Below are 17,199 nucleotides of genomic sequence, written 5' to 3'. Positions count from 1 at the left end.
CCAAAAGGATCGCAGCTATGGGAAAGAGAATGACTGTCCATAACACTTTGCGATCGCATACCGCACATGTGTTGTGGAACTTTTCAAAATGTCTTCCGCCCCAAGTGCAGCTGAACTCCTTCATGTTGGAGGAGAAAGAACTACCGGAGAAAACATACGGATGCAAAATGGTAGGGAAAAGAAAAAAAACCAATTAATAAAAGTAGCACTGGTTAATTTTTTTTCACTCTTTTTCACTCTTTTTCACAGTGACCGCTTGTACGGCGATTGCTAACATAGTCAAGAGCTCCCTTGGCCCAGTCGGTTTGGATAAAATGTTAGTCGATGACATCGGGGTAAGCTTTATGTATGGTCAGGATGTATACTTGGAATACCTACAAATTGTCACAAGGGGTGACTTAAGGGGGGTTATCAGTAATGGTGATGGAAAACTATTCTCTGTCGAAGAACATTCACAAAACTTACACAAGCAAGCACATGTCGCCTTTCAAAAAAGGCAACTTTGTACAGTACAAAATATATTTCCAAATTAATACGTTGACCGTTCAAAATTCAAGCAAGGAGATGTTTGGCATGATGGTTCATATCACACATACTAATCAGTCCCAATATTCTCTCAAAAACTGGTGCTGAGGTATTCTGAGGGCCCTCCCAGGGGTTTCGGGGAGCAAGGGATGATGGTGAATTTGAACTGAGGCGCAGGGGTAGCTCAGTTGGTTAATGCTTGGCTATCGGAGCAAGAGGCCCCCAGTTTGATTTTCGGTGACTTCAACGTCTGTTCCAACTTTCCTCTGATCCGTACATGTAACTCTAGCTTTAAATACCCGTAAAACAGAGTATTGACAGAGGGCACCGTCGGCTTCCATTGATACCACTTTCATAACTGAAGGGACTACCAATGTTAAATAAAGTGCCTTTACCTTTAATGGGGATACAAAGACAAAATATCTTAGGGAACAAGGGAAAATAAACCATTTAGGGATCAAACAGCTGAGAACATGTTTGGAGGTAATTTTGGGAACATGAGAACACAAGCAAATTTGAAAGGGAATAAGGATCCCCTGGGAGATCCTCTATTCTCATTAATTAAAAGCTATCCCATATGCTGGAATTCAGTCTTTTGCATTGATTTAAGTACACTCAGGAATATTGTCATACACCTTATTCCAAAATGGCCACCATTTTAGTATTCTTTTGTTTCCATGCAAATTGGCCCTTATGGCCTCATTCAAGGTTAAATATATTTTTGAATTTTACTTTTGAGAGAGAGGCCATAAGGGCCAATTGCATGGAAACAAAAGAATACTAGAATGGTGGCCATTTTGGAATGAGGTGTATAAACCCTTGCACTGAGAAGTAAGTTAAGGACGTTCTTAAATTAAGACAGCTTTAACTGTGTGTAAAATATAGATTTAATTTCATTGGCATTAGGATGTTACAGTAACAAATGATGGGGCTACAATATTGAAGTTACTGGAAGTAGAACATCCTGCCGCCAAGGTTCTGTGCGAGCTTGCTGATCTACAGGATCAAGAGGTTGGTGATGGAACAACATCAGTTGTCATTCTTGCGGCAGAGTTTCTTAGGGGTGCGAATGAATTGGTGAGACAGAAAATTCATCCAACTTCAATTATCAGTGGCTACAGACTGGCATGCAAGTGAGTACAGTTTGTATTGATGCAAAATTGTGGTTAGATTCCTTGAGAGTTTTGTGTTGATTTGGTATCAGGGTTCATACAGCTTATGTATGGAAAACGTGGAGATCTGTATACTTTGAGAAAATGATACTCGTTGCTGGCATTGAAGGTCAAGCATTGTAAAAACAGGAAATTTGTACACAGTTGACCATAAAACAATGGATATAGGAGAAGTGTCTGCACTTTCTTGGAGATTTGGTAAATTTGCTCAGGCATGCTATTAATTTTGTCATGGACTGGCGTAGTTTTTGATTTTTGTATAGAGTAATTCCTTTTTATGTCCTTGTTTTAAACACAACAAGATAAATTACTTCATATGTTATGTTGATATTTAGAGAAGCATGCAAGTATATCCAAGAAAACTTGACAATCAATGTTGATGAACTGGGAAAAGAAAGCATCATAAGTGTCGCCAAGACATCAATGTCATCTAAGTTGATTGGTCAGGTCTCCAATTTCTTTGGTGAAATGGTCGTCAATGCTGTCATGGCTGTAAAAAGAGCAGGAAACAAAGGAGAGGCCAAGTATCCAATCAAGGCAATTAATGTACTTAAAGCTCATGGAGGTAGTGCTAAGGAAAGTGTCCTTGTTGATGGGTATGCTTTGAACTGCACCATAGCCTCACAAGGTATGGAGATCAATTACTGCAAAAACAACTCTTCACTATTTTAAGAATTTGTGTGCAGTGGGTTTTGGTCTGTTGTAGGGGAGTCATGTAGCATCTCTTGTAACGTACAATGTAATTGGTTCGATACCCTAACCCAAAAACAAAAGACTAAGCAATTGAAACAATGACTTAGACTTAAACAATAGAAGCTGTTTACAATGCCAAACAATAGCAGGTTACAAGAGCTGCCACATTACAGCTTTGTTTTCGGCTTGGGTATCGAGCCAATCAAATTATACTTTACGAGAGCTGCTACACTACTGAATGGAGCATTAGACTTGTTTTTTCAGTCTTCATATTTGCAAATACCTTAGTTTTCAGTCTACAAGTGAGTATTTTGTGATGATTAAAATTAGCAGGGAATGATATAACAAAATTTATTCATCAATAATTATTATTATTGATTATTATTATTGACTTACTGGGTGCATAACCACTCGGTAGTGCTTAAAAATAGGTATTGGAGGTGAGGCCTGTTCTGTCTCAGCAATCAGTATCTGAGTCGTGAGAGTGTGGAGATAATCCTTCCATCAAAGTCTCCTCTTTGAGCATGCGATGAGGAGGATAAGGGAATTACAGAAAAATCTTTGTATACCGGTACTAGTGCAGGATGATACCACATAGAATTTCAGAAAACCACTTACCGTAAAGACTCGCAGATAAGCCGCACCTTTTTTCCCAAAATTTGCGATCAAAATCGTAGGTGCGGCTTATCTGCGAGACCATTTGTGAAAGGTGCTGTGAATTTCGGTGTCCAGTCTTCCATCGTCCGATATTATGCCTGGTTACACAGCTTCGCACAGTGCATGCAGAAAACAACAAATTTACGCGCAAAATTCTATGGAAAAACTGCCTTGAATGGAGAAATACCTGTGAACAAATACCAGAATAATATCAATCATGATGTTTATTCTACTGTAGAGCTAAAATTACGGGTAAGACTTTAAAGTATTTTTCAATCCATTGTTGGCGAGTTTGCCTTGGATGAAGACAGAACACTTCATGGCCTCGACTTTGGATTTCTTTCGAGTTTGTTTCATGAAAAACTTTTTTTCCAAAATTTGAGTTGCTAAACTCGGGGTGCGGCTTATCTGCGAGTGCGGCTTATCTGCGAGTCTTTACGGTACTCTCAAAACTGCCTTGATTTTTCAAATTTCAGTTACTGGTTCAATTATATTGCATTTCATTTTTGAATTCTCTGCCAGTACTGATGTGTGCAATTATACAAAAAATGTTTCGATCAAGCACCAAGACTTTCTTTCTTCTTATTTCCACAGCTATGCCCAAGCGTGTGGAGAATGCCAAAATTGCTTGTCTGGATTTTAGTCTTCAGAAAGCTAAAATGCATCTTGGAGTAAGTGTTGTTGTCGAAGATCCTGAAAAATTGGAAGCCATAAGAAAGAGGTAAGGGATAGGTGGAGGATTTGAGGGATCTCAACTTATCTCGCTTGTATGATTTTCACTTCATTTAATGAGGGTAAATATCGTTTAGACAGAGTTAACTGAATAGAGGGTAATGTGAAGTGCTAGATTAACTCTGTTTAAAATATAACTCTAGTTAACTCTGTTTAAAATATAAGTGCTACACGGCCAACGTTTGTATAAACGTAACCTTTCCTTGTAAATATCGTTTAGGCAAAGTTAAAACCATCCAATGCAGTGGTTTGCAGGGGCCATGTGCTTTGGCTTGAGTCACCTTGCTGCTTACTCGCTTGCTTTTCCCTCCCCCCCTCCCATGTTTTAGGGTAAGTATACATTACACACACTGGTCTCACTGATGTGTTGACGGGTGCCGTGGGAGATGGACTTTGGCTCGGTTGCCATGGTTCTCTCCTGCTACCTTTACAGCACCTACCCTCCAGTAAATTGGCATAGTGTTTTAATTGTTTAATAATATACACACAAAAATTTCAGCACGTTGATTGGCTGAGAGCACGTCAAATTCTTTTTCCCAAACAGAGTGCAGAAAATTGAAATATTTGCAGAAAGTTAACCCTTTGACATCCAAACCGGCCTAAACCGGCCAAATTACTCTGTCTAACGCCAGACGATTTTACTCGTCAATGGGGAACCCCTGGGAGTCAATGGGATTAAAATAGTCCAATAACGGTGAAATTGTTGCATTGACAGCCAATCAAATGGAAGTCCTAGATGGTGCAATGTTTCTGTGATTTTGTGATATGCATGAATTGCTTCTTCTTAACCATCTCAAGTTTTTTCATGTATATTGTTAATTGGCAGTCCCAATGACTACATGGTGCATACCATTGTCTCTCAAGACAGAAGGATGCCTACTACTGCTATTAATTAGTAATCACATGATTTTTCTCGTGCAGTTTGGAATAAATAGGCACTTGTAAATATATTCAAAGACTACAAATTTGTCTGTCTTTGAAAAAATTTACTCATGCTTATTAATTTTAATTCAAATAACACTCAAAATCATGCAATAACCTATACAAATAACTTTGCTGTAAGGACCTATTTAGACTCTTCTTGTTTTGATATTTAGGGAGGCAGACATAACCAAAGAGAGAATACAGAAGATTTTGGGAGCAGGTGCCAATGTGGTGTTGTTAAGTGGTGGTATTGATGACCTTTGTCTTAAGTATTTTGTTGAAGCTGGAGCGATGGGAGTCAGACGATGTAAAAAGGCCGACCTCAAGAGAATTGCTAGAGCCACTGGAGGTAGGTTTCTGGATGTTACATGTAAGTTGGAGATTTCTTTTGACTTGTATTTTTTTCTTGGGTTTTAACATACTTTATTTTTGTGCCAAGTCTTTTAGTGCTGGGGCATTCAGGGGTTTCATTAGAAGCCAGTCACCAGTGATATACAAATGTACCCAAGGCTGCTACCTAACAGTCGCCTGGGGTGCCTTATTTCAGAGCGCGGGCGACCAAATTTTTGAATGAGTAGGCCGAATGGGTGCCTAACTTATTACAAGGTGATTCATCCTCACTTTCTTGCAACTGTGAAGAATTGTGACTACTATCAACCTTGATCTTGAAGATATATATGTTATTTGCCAGCTGGGAAATCTGTATAGCGAAAAACTGTGACTTGGTCTTGAAAAAGCTGCCTTCATCCTGCAGCCTCGGGCAGCATTTTCAAGACCTTGGTACATGGACCAACCCTTACCTGGTAAATAACTTATTTATATTTTTCCTCTCTCTTTCTCTCTCTCTCTTCCTCTCTGAATCTCTGAATTGTTGACTCGCCCCACACTTGATAGCGAATGCAGTAAGTGACTTACAAACTGAATGTTTCTAAGAGAAATATTTTTATTTGAATTCTATTTCCACACCTCTTGTCTAATACATATCTGTTTTAAAACACTTACTTCTGTATGTAAACAGATTCTGTCAAAAAATGGAAATTAAAGGTCATTACACAAGCTCATGCAACCAGGGCTAGTATTCTGCCTTGGTTGCCGGGCAAGGTGGAAAAGTTTCCCCTGCTCCCTGAGCTAATCAGATTGCAGGATTTGCAGAATTTCGGCTGCTCGCACATTGAGAAAAAAATAAAGACAGAGTTGGAAAAAGATGTGTGCTTTTTTTCACTTTGTTTATAAATACAACATTTACTGTCACAAGGTACACACTAGTTTTTTGTTAAGTCCGCTGTGGCATGTTTACATCTCTAAGGCAGACCACTTGACTTTGGGAGGGGGGGGCACTTGGTTAATTAATAGCAGAGCTCCACGCACCAAAGGCACGCGCACGCGTAGTACCATAGTTAAGAAAATGTGGTAACCCATCTGTGGGATTAGCTTTCAATTCCCTGTTAGCTTTGTAGCCTCGCTCGTATTTCATATAACACGTGCATGTGATATTAGACAAGCAGATGACCTCTGGCGATTGCGTTGTACCAGAAACCCATAAGGGTTGAAATGTGTAACGGCCCCTTGTGTTCTGGGAAACAAGCTTCTGAATATTCAATTTGCTAAGTACCTTATTTGGAACAACAAGAGCGAGGGGTTTCCAAATATGGTACTTAGCACTGAAACATTCAACCAATCTGTTCGCACTGAATATTCGGAAGCTGTGAACGCGCGTTACACGTTTTAACCCTTATGGGTTTCTGGTTGTACATATTATATGTTTTATAATTAAACACTGGAAGCTTCTGTTCTTGACTCCTTGTTACACGCCTTCAATAACAACACACCATCGATGGAAGAAATTTTGGTTTTATAGCCATAACGTCATCAACCGTCCATCCGTACGTACATCCACTCTTTCATGTATGCTAATGTGACCAGTATCACGCTAGTTTACAGCATACATCTTTGATATTGGACATCCATGTTATGATCAATTGACACCTGTCAAAACAAGGTATCTTCTGACCAGTATCACATGACCATGCCGCAGGCTCAAGCTTAGAGCTCACCGAGGTCAGCTTTTTTTTTTTATTTGACCGCTGACCAGGTCTGGTTTTCAATTGGATTGCAGGCTCAATCCAGGTTAACTCACTTAAACATAAATGAGGCCTCATTTTTCGCACACTTTCTGTGGCTCAACGCAGCTACACGGCCATACTACGTCAACTGAACAAATTTATGTCAGTTTTTCATGCATCTGTCCTGTTGTTGATCATTAATTTCGTCTTAACATTGCCAAAGTAGCTGTGGTAGCATGAAATTGTTTTCACCCCTAAGAGGTACCAATTCAAAAACAACCAATTTTGACACTTGCATACTTTTTAATAGTGATAAAAATGATTGCTTGGAATACCTCCCACTCTGGCATAAAGTTTATGAAAGTATTGTCATAAATGTTTATCTTTTTTAACAGAAGGTGTTAATTATAAACGAAACAGTAAATAAAATCTATGTAAATCTTTATTGCATTTAACGTAAAATTTTCATTACTGAAACCAGTAAATAAAGTGGAAGAGGAATTAACATTCCAGTGCAATTGACCATGAAGTTAACAAGACGCGAGGCTATGAAGATCAAAGCCTTGTTATGGAAACTGAATGCACACACTTGTGAATTCCCGGTGTTAAATAGACAAAATTAAAATTAGTTAATTGTCAAATGTCTCCTGTCATAAAGCTTCCGCTGTGGACCTTTTGAGGCTCAACACCCTAAGAGGTACCAAAACTGCTTTTTTAACCCCTGCCTTTTTATATGGGAGTCAGTTTCAGATTGAAACCGGTGAAAAATGCAGGAAAAAATATTTTCCAAACTGTTTTCCTCCTGAACACGAAAAGCGTAGGCTTTAGTTGACGTAGCATGGCCATGTAGCCGCGTCGAGCCACAGAAATCATGTGCAAAACCAGGCTTGAGCCTTTGATCCAATCGAAAACCAGTACTTGGTCAGCAGTCAACTTCAAAAAAAGCTGATCTCGATGAGCTCTAAACTTGAGCCCGCGATATGGTCATGTGATTCTGTCAGTGGATACCTTATTTTGACAGGTGTCAATTGTTCATAACATGGATGTCCAATACCAAAGTTGTAGGCTGTAAACTAGCTGGAGTGTCAGCTGGAGTATGGCCGTGATAATTATGATAAGGTGTTACTGGTCACATTGGCATACATGGAGGGGTGGACAGTCGTACGGTCGTACGGTGACCAAAACCAAATTTTCTCACACAGATGGGTTACCATTTTACTCATATTGCTCTGTGCACACCCCAAGGAGAGTTCCGCTATAATTTTGCCGTATGAAGAGCATTTCTCCATTATTCAAAGTTGTTGGATGTAAACTGTGTAGCAATTATCTAGGAATTGAACTGGTATGAGCATGATGCAAGTTGTAGTCGTGGAAACTGGAAATGTTATCCTTGGGTATTATTGGTTGGAGAAAGGCGAAGAAGTTTACCAAAATATACAGTTCATCATGCTCAGGAAACCTGTTGTTTGCTGCAGCTTTTGTAGTTGTTGTCCTTTTGAAAAGGAAACCACTTAAGTTGTTGGTAGCCAACGTGGCTGTTTTGTAATTGAAAACTCCCTCTCTCCCATCTAAGAGCAAGTAAAGTTATTGATTACTAAAGTCCATTTCGCCGTGATGCAAATGATTTTTAAAGTTGGTGGTTCTTCTTTTCTTGTCGCTATTTTCCCAGGCGCCCGCAAAATGTACCAGTTATTGGCACCTTAACTTTTCGTCTGTGGAAACATGTTTCCTAACATTAACAGTTGTTGATTTAAATAAGTTGTCAACTGTAAACAGTCATTGATAACAACTTGCCTTGTCTGCGGAGGGCCTTCGGCTGTATCCAGATGCGGCTTCATGGTTAGTGCGCTCGACTTCGGATCGAGTGGTCCGGGTTCAGGTCCTGGCCGGGGGCATTGTGTTGTGTTCTTGGGCAAGGCACTTTACTCTCACAGTGCCTCTCTCTCCGCCCAGGTGTATAAATGGGTACCGGCGAAAATGCTGGGGGCATCCCATCCAGGGAGGAGTAGAGATACTCCTAGTCGCTTCATGCTACAGAAACCGGAGATAAGCGCCGACCTGATGGGCCTTATAGGCTGGTAGCAGACTTTACCTTACCTACCTGCAAAACGTACCAGTTATCGGCAACTGTGGAAACACATTTCCTAATATTAACAGTTGTTGATTTAAATAAGTTGTCAACTGTAAACAGTCATTGTGAACAACTTGTTGTGGAGGGCCTTCGACTGTATCCAGGTTCGGCTTCGTAAATCTATGACTCTGTGAGTCATGCCTGTCTTACAATCGGCTGATCAAGGCCATAAATCACGTCAATCAAATTAAAGAAAGTGAGGAGATTCTTTTTTAAAAGTTTGTGTGTTTATTTTCTCCTCAGCTACTATGGTTTTGACACTGGCTAATCTTGAAGGTGAAGAGAGTTTTGATGCTAGCATGCTTGGGCAAGCTGATGAGGTAGTGCAAGAAAGAGTTTGTGACGATGAGCTGATTGTCATCAAACGGTGAGTTTGTAAACTACCGTCTCTACTTTTAAAAAGTCTCCTGGAAATTGTAGTTTTTTTCTCATGGATCTTTTCCATGTTTTTTTATTGCTTATGTCTATCTTTGTGCAACCATTTGAATTGACTTTTGTATTTCACATCAGTCTTTTTCAAAACAGGTACAAGTGCACTGTATTGGAAAGAATGAGTAATAATATTGCTGTCACAAAAATCCATGCTATGGCTTGTTTTACAATGCATGTGTAACTGAACTCTTAATTGGCGCATTATGCAAATATTTTGGAAACCTTCTTTGTGTTTAATACAAGCTTGGAGCAAGGAAAGGTCATTGGTCAGTTCTCAACTTATTACTGTTGGCTAGCCTCATCATAAAGACAACATCATTTTTGTGTTAATGTGAGAGGTTTATGTAGTAAGAACTGCAGATAGCAAAATGCCTTAAACTTGAAAATTGGACAAAATTTTCATAGGTATTACCAGTCTTGTTTTGTATTGATTTCTGTATTTCTGATTTTCTACAATGGCATGTATTTAATTGGCTTAGAGTAAACAGTTACATTGTACTTAATGCATTTGTTATTCCATCTTATCTTAGACCCAAGGCTCGCTCTTCATCTTCCATAATCCTCAGAGGTGCAAATGACTTCATGTTAGATGAAATGGAGCGCTCCATTCATGATGCAATATGTGTGGTCAAGAGAGTTCTTGAGTCCAAGACTGTTGTTCCTGGGGGTGGTGCTGTGGAGGCAGCTCTGTCAATTTACCTAGAGAACTTTGCCACATCACTGGTAAGAGGTGTAGAACTACTGCAATCCTTAACAATTTATAGTTTTCTTTCAAGTTAAAAAAGACTTCAAAGAAACTATTAGTAAAAATTATTATGATGTATTCATAGCATTTTAACATGTACTCTCTTATTGTCATTACTTTTTTATTTTCTGGTTCTTGTTGTACTCTTGTTTGTTGTTTGTATAGTTGGTCTGTATAGTCAATATATACTGCTACAACTGTATGGACTGGCTTTCACAAGCTGTGAGCACATGCAACTTACTCAACTTTTGGAAGAAAAGGGCTGGATCCGTTTAAATATTATTAGTATAAATACACAGGTGATTATACAAAATCGCGCGCTCTCATTGGCTCGCTATCTCTGATTATCAGCCGATAATCACCTTGATGGACAAAATGGCTGCCAGTAGTCATTTTGCCACTGTAAGGAAAGATGATTTCGCGTTGAAATGTTTCTTTTTCTCTTTTTTGAAATAATCACCTGTGTATTTATACTAAAACAATTATTCTCCTCGGCTTCGTCTCGGTGAATATTCACCGATAATCACTTCACCTTCGGCGAATAATTGTTAACTAGTGCTTATGCTTACAGTTCGTTGCTAGTGAAATCAAACATTCATCCACTAAAAACATCATCTTAAGCAAAAGAAGTCTAATTTTTTTTTAAAGGTACCATGACCATGCTGATGAGTGATGGTGTTGCAAAATCTTTCTTTCTTAGCCTCTTCTTTCATTTTTGTTCTAAACAGGGTTCTCGAGAACAACTAGCAATTGCAGAATTCGCTAATTCACTTCTCGTAATTCCAAAAACATTGGCAGTCAATGCAGCACAAGATTCAGCAGATCTGGTGGCAAAACTGAGAGCCTATCACAACACATCACAGATAAATACAGAAAGATCCTCACTCAAATGGTATGAGCTACATGCATGTAGTCTTTGTTCCATGTTTTGCTTCTGTGATTGATGAATCCTTTAACCCCTATAGTCACAAGCATTTAGTTCTCCTTTAAAAAGTCACAACCAACAGACCATTTTCGAATTCTCACGGCTGGACTGGATCTAGCATGAAATCGAGGCTAATGCTAGATCCAGTCCAGCTGTGAGAATACGAAACTGGCCTATTTAAACTTACAGGGCACAAGATTCAAGGAAATCTTCAATATTTGTAAGCAAATTCTCCATGTCATTGCAAAAACAACTTAAGGAAACACTTGTAAATTGTCATAAAGCATCCCAGTCTGTCCCAGGACTTTGGAAACTCCTCTTGAACTATGGTTGTTTCTACTTATGTGGCTTAGTACACCATAAACCTTTAAAGACTTGGATGTGAACAAGACACCACCACTCTTTTATTTCTTTTAAAGACCTACATGTAAGTTGTCAGACTGCCCAGGGAAATATCTCTAACCAGAGGACTGATATTATGCGGGTACTTAGCTAACTGGTTGTTCTGGAGCGTTTTACGTAAACTTGTTTTACTTTTCCTCATCAAGTTGTGTAAATAGAGTTTTATTAATTTTTTTCTTTAAGGATTGGTCTTGATCTGGTTGAAGGAAAAGTGCGTGACAACAAGAAGGCTGGCGTTCTAGAACCATCAATCAGTAAAATTAAGTGTCTTAAATTTGCAACAGAGGCAGCCATAACAATTCTTCGGATAGATGACATGATCAAGCTGCAACCAGAAAAGAGCAAAGGAAGCGAGTATGAACAAGCCATGCAACGTGGAGAACTTTAGTCAAGTTAAAATTTGTATCTTGTATGTGGCCATGAGGGGCTCTTATCAGTGATGACATCTTGTCAAGACCAAAAGTATTCATCTAAAGAAGACTGAAAAATGATATTATTAAAGACCTCAAGATCAACAAGAGCAACTTATCTGCAAAACAGTGGCTCTTGTTGTTGGACCCCTTTTAGCTCCATTTCTTCCTTTCCTGGAAATGTAAATCTTAACGATGAATAAAAAGAGAGAGTTTTCATTGTGAGATTTTAGTCTGATTAAATGATAATTAATTTTTGTGTCGCCATAAAAGTTAATTTTCTATTAATGCCCAAACACTTTGAGTTGTGTCATTTTGTCCAGTGATTTTGACTAAAATGTGCACTAGTAAGCTATTAATAGACCAATTCAGACAACTCAATGTTGTACCTAATTCAGATATATCTCGAGGTTAACATTCTATATGGAAAGCTAAAACGTTTTATTCCCAAAGGATTTGAATTGGGTACAACATTGAGTTAGCCAAATTAGTCTATTTTCTCCTTTCTGAAAACGGAGGAAGTATGCTCAATCACTGGATAATGTAGGAGCCCTGGTATTAGCTTGCTATTACTTGGTCTTTTCTTTTCCTTTGTTTTTACATTGCCTTTAGTACATGGATTGCCTAAAAATTAAGAGCCGTGGGACGAGGGTTATATCTGGATGGGATAGTACTTCTAAGGTCATCAAGTTAGTGTAATAGTCACTGCCCACACCTCAGCAAACGATGTGGGCTGACTTTCAGTTGATCTCTCTCCGGTTTTGCTTCCTTGACAAAGTTTACTCCCAGCTTATTACATCTTGCTGTGGTGCTGTTGTCAGGGATCATAGATGGACCATGTAGCAGCTGCCAGAGGCACTTCATGTATTCTTTTGGTCAGATTCTTCGTTTTCAACGTTTTTTTAATTTTTAGTTTTGAGGGGGTACTAAGAAGGGTCCACATTTTGTACCGTCTCGATCCTAATTATACCAGCAGGATCAGTATTTGTCATCCAAATGTTGGATTACTATTTAGGAAGAAAGAAGAAAGAATAAGATTTAAAGGAAATAACAAGTTAAGATCTTTACAAATAGCAATAGAGCATAAATAATCGTGCTGCTCGTGCAGCACGGGTTTTAGCTCATATTTTTGCGGTTCTCTACGTAACGACGACGTGAAATCACTAAACTTGAGGTTTTGACGACAACGTGAGCATGCAACAAAGAATATTTCATTCTCTATTTTCAGTCTGAAACCGCTCGTACCATTTATTTTAGGATACTTCGCCCACATTGTACGACGTGAACGAGATGGAATAAACGCTACAGACTTTTACGAGAGCAAAGTTCTATTTTGAGGTGACGTTTTCGTCGACGTCGCCGTCGTAGATCTTAAGGTCCCTAATTGAGGTTTCGACGGAGGATACCTAAACTTCGAGCCAGGATTCGAGCTAGGATCCGAGCCAGGATTCGAGCTAAGATGAGTTTTCTCCGCTATTTATTCTCGAATCTCTCGGTTAGGGTTAGCGCTCGAATCGGTTAGGTTAGGTCTATTTAGGTTGGCTCTAGTCTAGTTAGGTCTAGTTACGGTTAGGGTAGGTCTCGAATCCTGGCTTAACCTGCGATCAAGCGTACTTTTCTTGAGACAGGGCGCTAAAAAGTACGGCGTACCTTTTCCCACCATGTCTTGATCGCAGGTTAATCCTGGCTCGGATCCTAGCTCGGATCCTGGCTCGAATCCTGGCTCGGATCCTGGCTTTATTCTTAGTTTATCTCGTTTTGACGGCGGACAAATGAGGATAACTATCAACAGAGTTATTTCCGTAGAGTTATGACTTAGAGTTAGAGTTAACGACTGCCAAAATCCTGAATTCACGATTTTGGACTGCGAAAATCCTGAATTCAAGATTTTGGACTTCCAAAATCCTGAATTCAAGATTTTGGCAGTCCAAAATCTTGAATTCAGGATTTGGGCTGTTCAAAATCTTGAATTCAGGATTTTGGAAACTTAACTCTAACTCTACGACGTAACTCTATGAAAATAACTCTAAGAATAGCTGTCCCCCGTACGAAAGGATGGTTTAACATATAATACGCGCGGATATTTTGCAAGTTGCGTAGTATTTGGAAAAATACAAGCAATGTGCAAAATGCCCGCGAGTATTGTATGTTAAACCATCGAATAAGAGATTTATTATTCCACTACAAAAAAGGTGTTATTTTGCTTCAATTTTATTTGGTAAGGGAGGGCGCGTGCGAAGGATGTAAACAGCACAAAAAGCCTGCCAAAGATCTTTATTTCATGGGATAAACAAAATGACTAGACAAGCTATGACAAGCTTTGCATCTTGTTGAAAACAACTTCTTTCATTGAAAAACTCCGTTCCGTCCGTATTCAAAATCTCGAATGACTTGTTTGCTTTTACGACATACGTTCGCATCTCGACCCACATTTTCATTATTTTTATATAATTTTGTCCGCAAGGGAACGCCGTAAATGGGAAGGTGGTTGGTTCTGAATCCAATTTTTTAAATTCTGCAGAGTTTAACTTAACCAGCTTAATCATATTCCAACAATAAAAAAATGGGGATTGCCAAATTCACTTTGAGATTCAACATTTCAACACAAAACATTAAGTTTTTAGACGACTATCTCAGGGTTTTCGTTTGAGGCCGGAGGCCGGACAGTTCGTCCGGTGGTTTCCCATTCCATGTCCGGTTCATTGATGCCAATATTTGAGGGGTTTGTTTAACTTTTTATTATTATAATTTTTTACTCACTTTTTAAAGAGAATTTGAGTGAACTCCAGCAGCCTTGCCCGTTTCTGAGTGTTCTATTTTAGAAATTTCCTGGCGGGGAGGGGGGGGGGATGCCCCCAGACCCCCTAGGTAATGAAATGAGGCATTTCGTTCAATGTAAATGTATTACTTTGTAGAGCCTTTTGCGCATTTTCAGCAATATTAGACATTAAAGGGACTTCCACTAAAATAAGAATATAACTTTAAAATACTGAGCATAATGCTTACCATCAAAAACGCTTGTTTTGGTTTTCAAATTTCCCGGGAGCTACCATTTTGAATAATTGTGACGTGTGATGGTTGCTCTGTTGTTTCAAAACAAAAGCTCTTTGTGTGAATACAATAAAGCAACCGTTACATGTCACAACTATTCAAAATGGCAGCGCCCGGGAAATCTGAAAACCACTGAAAAAAGCGTTTCTGAAATTTGTCTATTTCGGATACAAACCCTACCAATGGAAAAAGATAGAACAATTTTGATCGTAAACATTATTTTCAGTATTTTGAAGTTAAATTATTGTTTTAGTGGAGGTTCCGTTGAAAATATTCTAGTGTGTGTTCAAACTAAGAGAAATCACAAAATTTGAATAGGTTCTATTACATGTATAATGACACTGGGAAATGCACTAAGAGGCCATGGGAGTTACAGAGCAAATCAAGAACAGTTGTTCTCAGCAGAGTCCCACTGGTTATGTTCAAATTAAATGGGAAGAGAAAAAAAAATATATATATATATATCATGGACCTCCTTCATAACGGCGGCCAATTAAAACAGTATTCTGTTTTAATGCTAACAAGCCTTCCTAGCCTCGTTATGAGGAGCAAATCTCAAAAGAATGTTTGTTTCAAATGAGGGAAGTAGGTCTAATTAACCATTAAATACAAAATAATGTAAAGGTGGTGGGTCGTCATTTATGAAAGTGGTCAATCAAGTTTGTTCGTCACAGAACCTGTCCTTACACTTTGCTCAGGGGCATGGCTTGATGCCCTGACTTAGGTGATAAGCCAGGGTTCTTGCATAGCAGAGATTGGGAGAATTAGATCATTGTTAAATTAATGTAACAATCAGTGAACTAGGAGAGACTTGCTATTGCTATCCAGAAAATTACACATTAAACTAGCTACTACAAACAACAAACATGCATCCTATATCCTGTATGCATCTCTGCATTGGCAACAACTCTGACTTGATCATCTTAGAAAAAAACTGTTGCTATATTTTCCAGTCATAAATTATGCTTTTTTCGGTTTAGTAAGAGCCCTAGGTGAGCCATTGCGTTTCTCATTCTCCTTCGCCTCCTCACTCTCTTCAGGGACAACATCATTCTTTTTCTTTTTGTCTGCCTCCTTCTTGGTCTTCTTTTTCACTTCCTTTATCTTGGAAGGTGTAGCATTGCTGGAGTGTTCACGCCACACTCTTATCTGATAGCAAATAAAGTTCCATGCCAGCCAAGCCTGCATCAACACTACTCCTGCCATGGACGTGAGTCTGGAGGAAAAAACAACATAAGTAAATGAACTTAGCAATAATGAAAGTGACCAACAACAAAAATACTGAGTAGGCACATTTTTTTTTTCTCAGCCCTGTGTAAATTAATGACTCCTTGTGTTTAATTTCTTACTGGTAGTGGGTACAGCATTTGGTAATACAGATTTTAACTAAGAATGACGGGACCATCAATAAAACAGTCATCATCTGCATATGCAGTATACACCTATTAATGTCATGTAATAAATATTTAATTACCATGGCAACAAAAGAACCATCTAAAAACACCCTATATTTTGAGTTTAAGCACTTATATCTCAAAAACGAACTTGATGAATCCTACATGAAACTAATTAACAATAATTATTATTCCATGATAGCCAACGAGGCATGTAGCGCCGAGTTGGCTATAATCATCTCGTATCCAACAAGCGCGAGTGGAATAATTGTTTTATTAAAAACGCCCCCAAAATATAGAAAACTAGACTACAACAAAAAAAGGCCCCAAAAAATCACGCATATGCTTGCCGTGTTTGTAGATCATGGTATAATGGCTCATTACCCATGATGGATTAGCCAACAAAAACTCTCAAATTGCATTATCCAATGATCCAGTCTTTAATAATGTGAATTACTTATGAAAGTTACTTCATATTTTGAAGAATTTGGCCAAAAGAACCTTGTGGAAATGTCCTTCCACAGTAACACCTATTGTTATAGAGGGGAATTCTTAAGAAGTAAAAGGGAACTATATTCTACATTTGGCAAGTCATAAAACAACTAACCTAATAGGAGGGCTGTTAAAGTTTCCAGAGTTGACGTGAAGACCAGCATTGTCAAGACGAGGAAGGCCATACCTAATTCACAACAAAAATTTATCAACATAAACAATCATGGACGCTGAATGAACAGTTTCTGATCTTATCAAAGGATAGGGCCATGCATCAACCAATGTATCCCTGACAAAATTAATGAGCTAGCTATATTGTTTCGCTGAACTGTCAGTTTTAATCATTTATGCTTAAGTTGCACATGTGCGTTAATTCAGTTTATCAGTTTTGCTTGTGCTCCATTTAAATTTCAAATTGCATTAGGTAGTCTTATTTACGCAATCCACCTTA

General features: G+C 38.7%; 2 protein-coding genes across 2 annotated transcripts in view; one reads left to right on the top strand and one right to left on the bottom strand.

The window, feature by feature from the left end:
* The first annotated feature begins 34 nt into the window (after positions 1-34).
* On the top strand, positions 35-12,036 carry LOC138033708 (T-complex protein 1 subunit alpha-like). The gene is made up of 10 exons (XM_068881501.1): positions 35-170; positions 250-335; positions 1,432-1,658; positions 2,033-2,325; positions 3,642-3,768; positions 4,877-5,052; positions 9,141-9,264; positions 9,860-10,052; positions 10,803-10,966; positions 11,585-12,036. The coding sequence occupies exons 1-10, from the start codon at positions 89-91 to the stop codon at positions 11,787-11,789; spliced, it is 1,677 nt and encodes a 558-aa protein (XP_068737602.1). The 5' UTR covers positions 35-88; the 3' UTR covers positions 11,790-12,036.
* A 3,141-nt stretch (positions 12,037-15,177) lies between these two features.
* LOC138033781 (translocating chain-associated membrane protein 1-like) overlaps positions 15,178-17,199 on the bottom strand; it is a 12,861-nt gene continuing 10,839 nt past the window's right edge. The window contains exons 10-11 of the mRNA XM_068881596.1: positions 16,864-16,935; positions 15,178-16,078 (exon numbers count right to left, since the gene is read on the bottom strand). Coding sequence (XP_068737697.1) covers positions 15,823-16,078; positions 16,864-16,935 — 328 coding nt within the window. The 3' untranslated portion in view covers positions 15,178-15,822. The remainder of the gene's footprint in view (positions 16,079-16,863; positions 16,936-17,199) is intronic.

The sequence above is a fragment of the Montipora capricornis genome, chromosome 14 (genome assembly GCF_036669925.1).
Source record: "Montipora capricornis isolate CH-2021 chromosome 14, ASM3666992v2, whole genome shotgun sequence".
NCBI classification, from domain to species: Eukaryota; Metazoa; Cnidaria; class Anthozoa; order Scleractinia; family Acroporidae; genus Montipora; species Montipora capricornis.
The sequence above is the reverse complement of the archived record's forward strand: the minus strand, read 5'-3'. Positions and strand labels throughout refer to the sequence as shown.

What these genes read in the sequence shown, in the direction of transcription:
- LOC138033708 (XM_068881501.1), top strand. Translation starts at nt 89, where the DNA reads ATGTCTTCCGCCCCAAGTGCAGCTGAACTCCTTCATGTTGGAGGAGAA. An exon ending in AAACATACGGATGCAAAATG is followed by an intron (nt 171 to 249) that starts GTAGGGAAAAGA and finishes TCTTTTTCACAG; the next exon opens with TGACCGCTTGTACGGCGATT. An exon ending in AGAACTTTGCCACATCACTG is followed by an intron (nt 10,053 to 10,802) that starts GTAAGAGGTGTA and finishes TGTTCTAAACAG; the next exon opens with GGTTCTCGAGAACAACTAGC.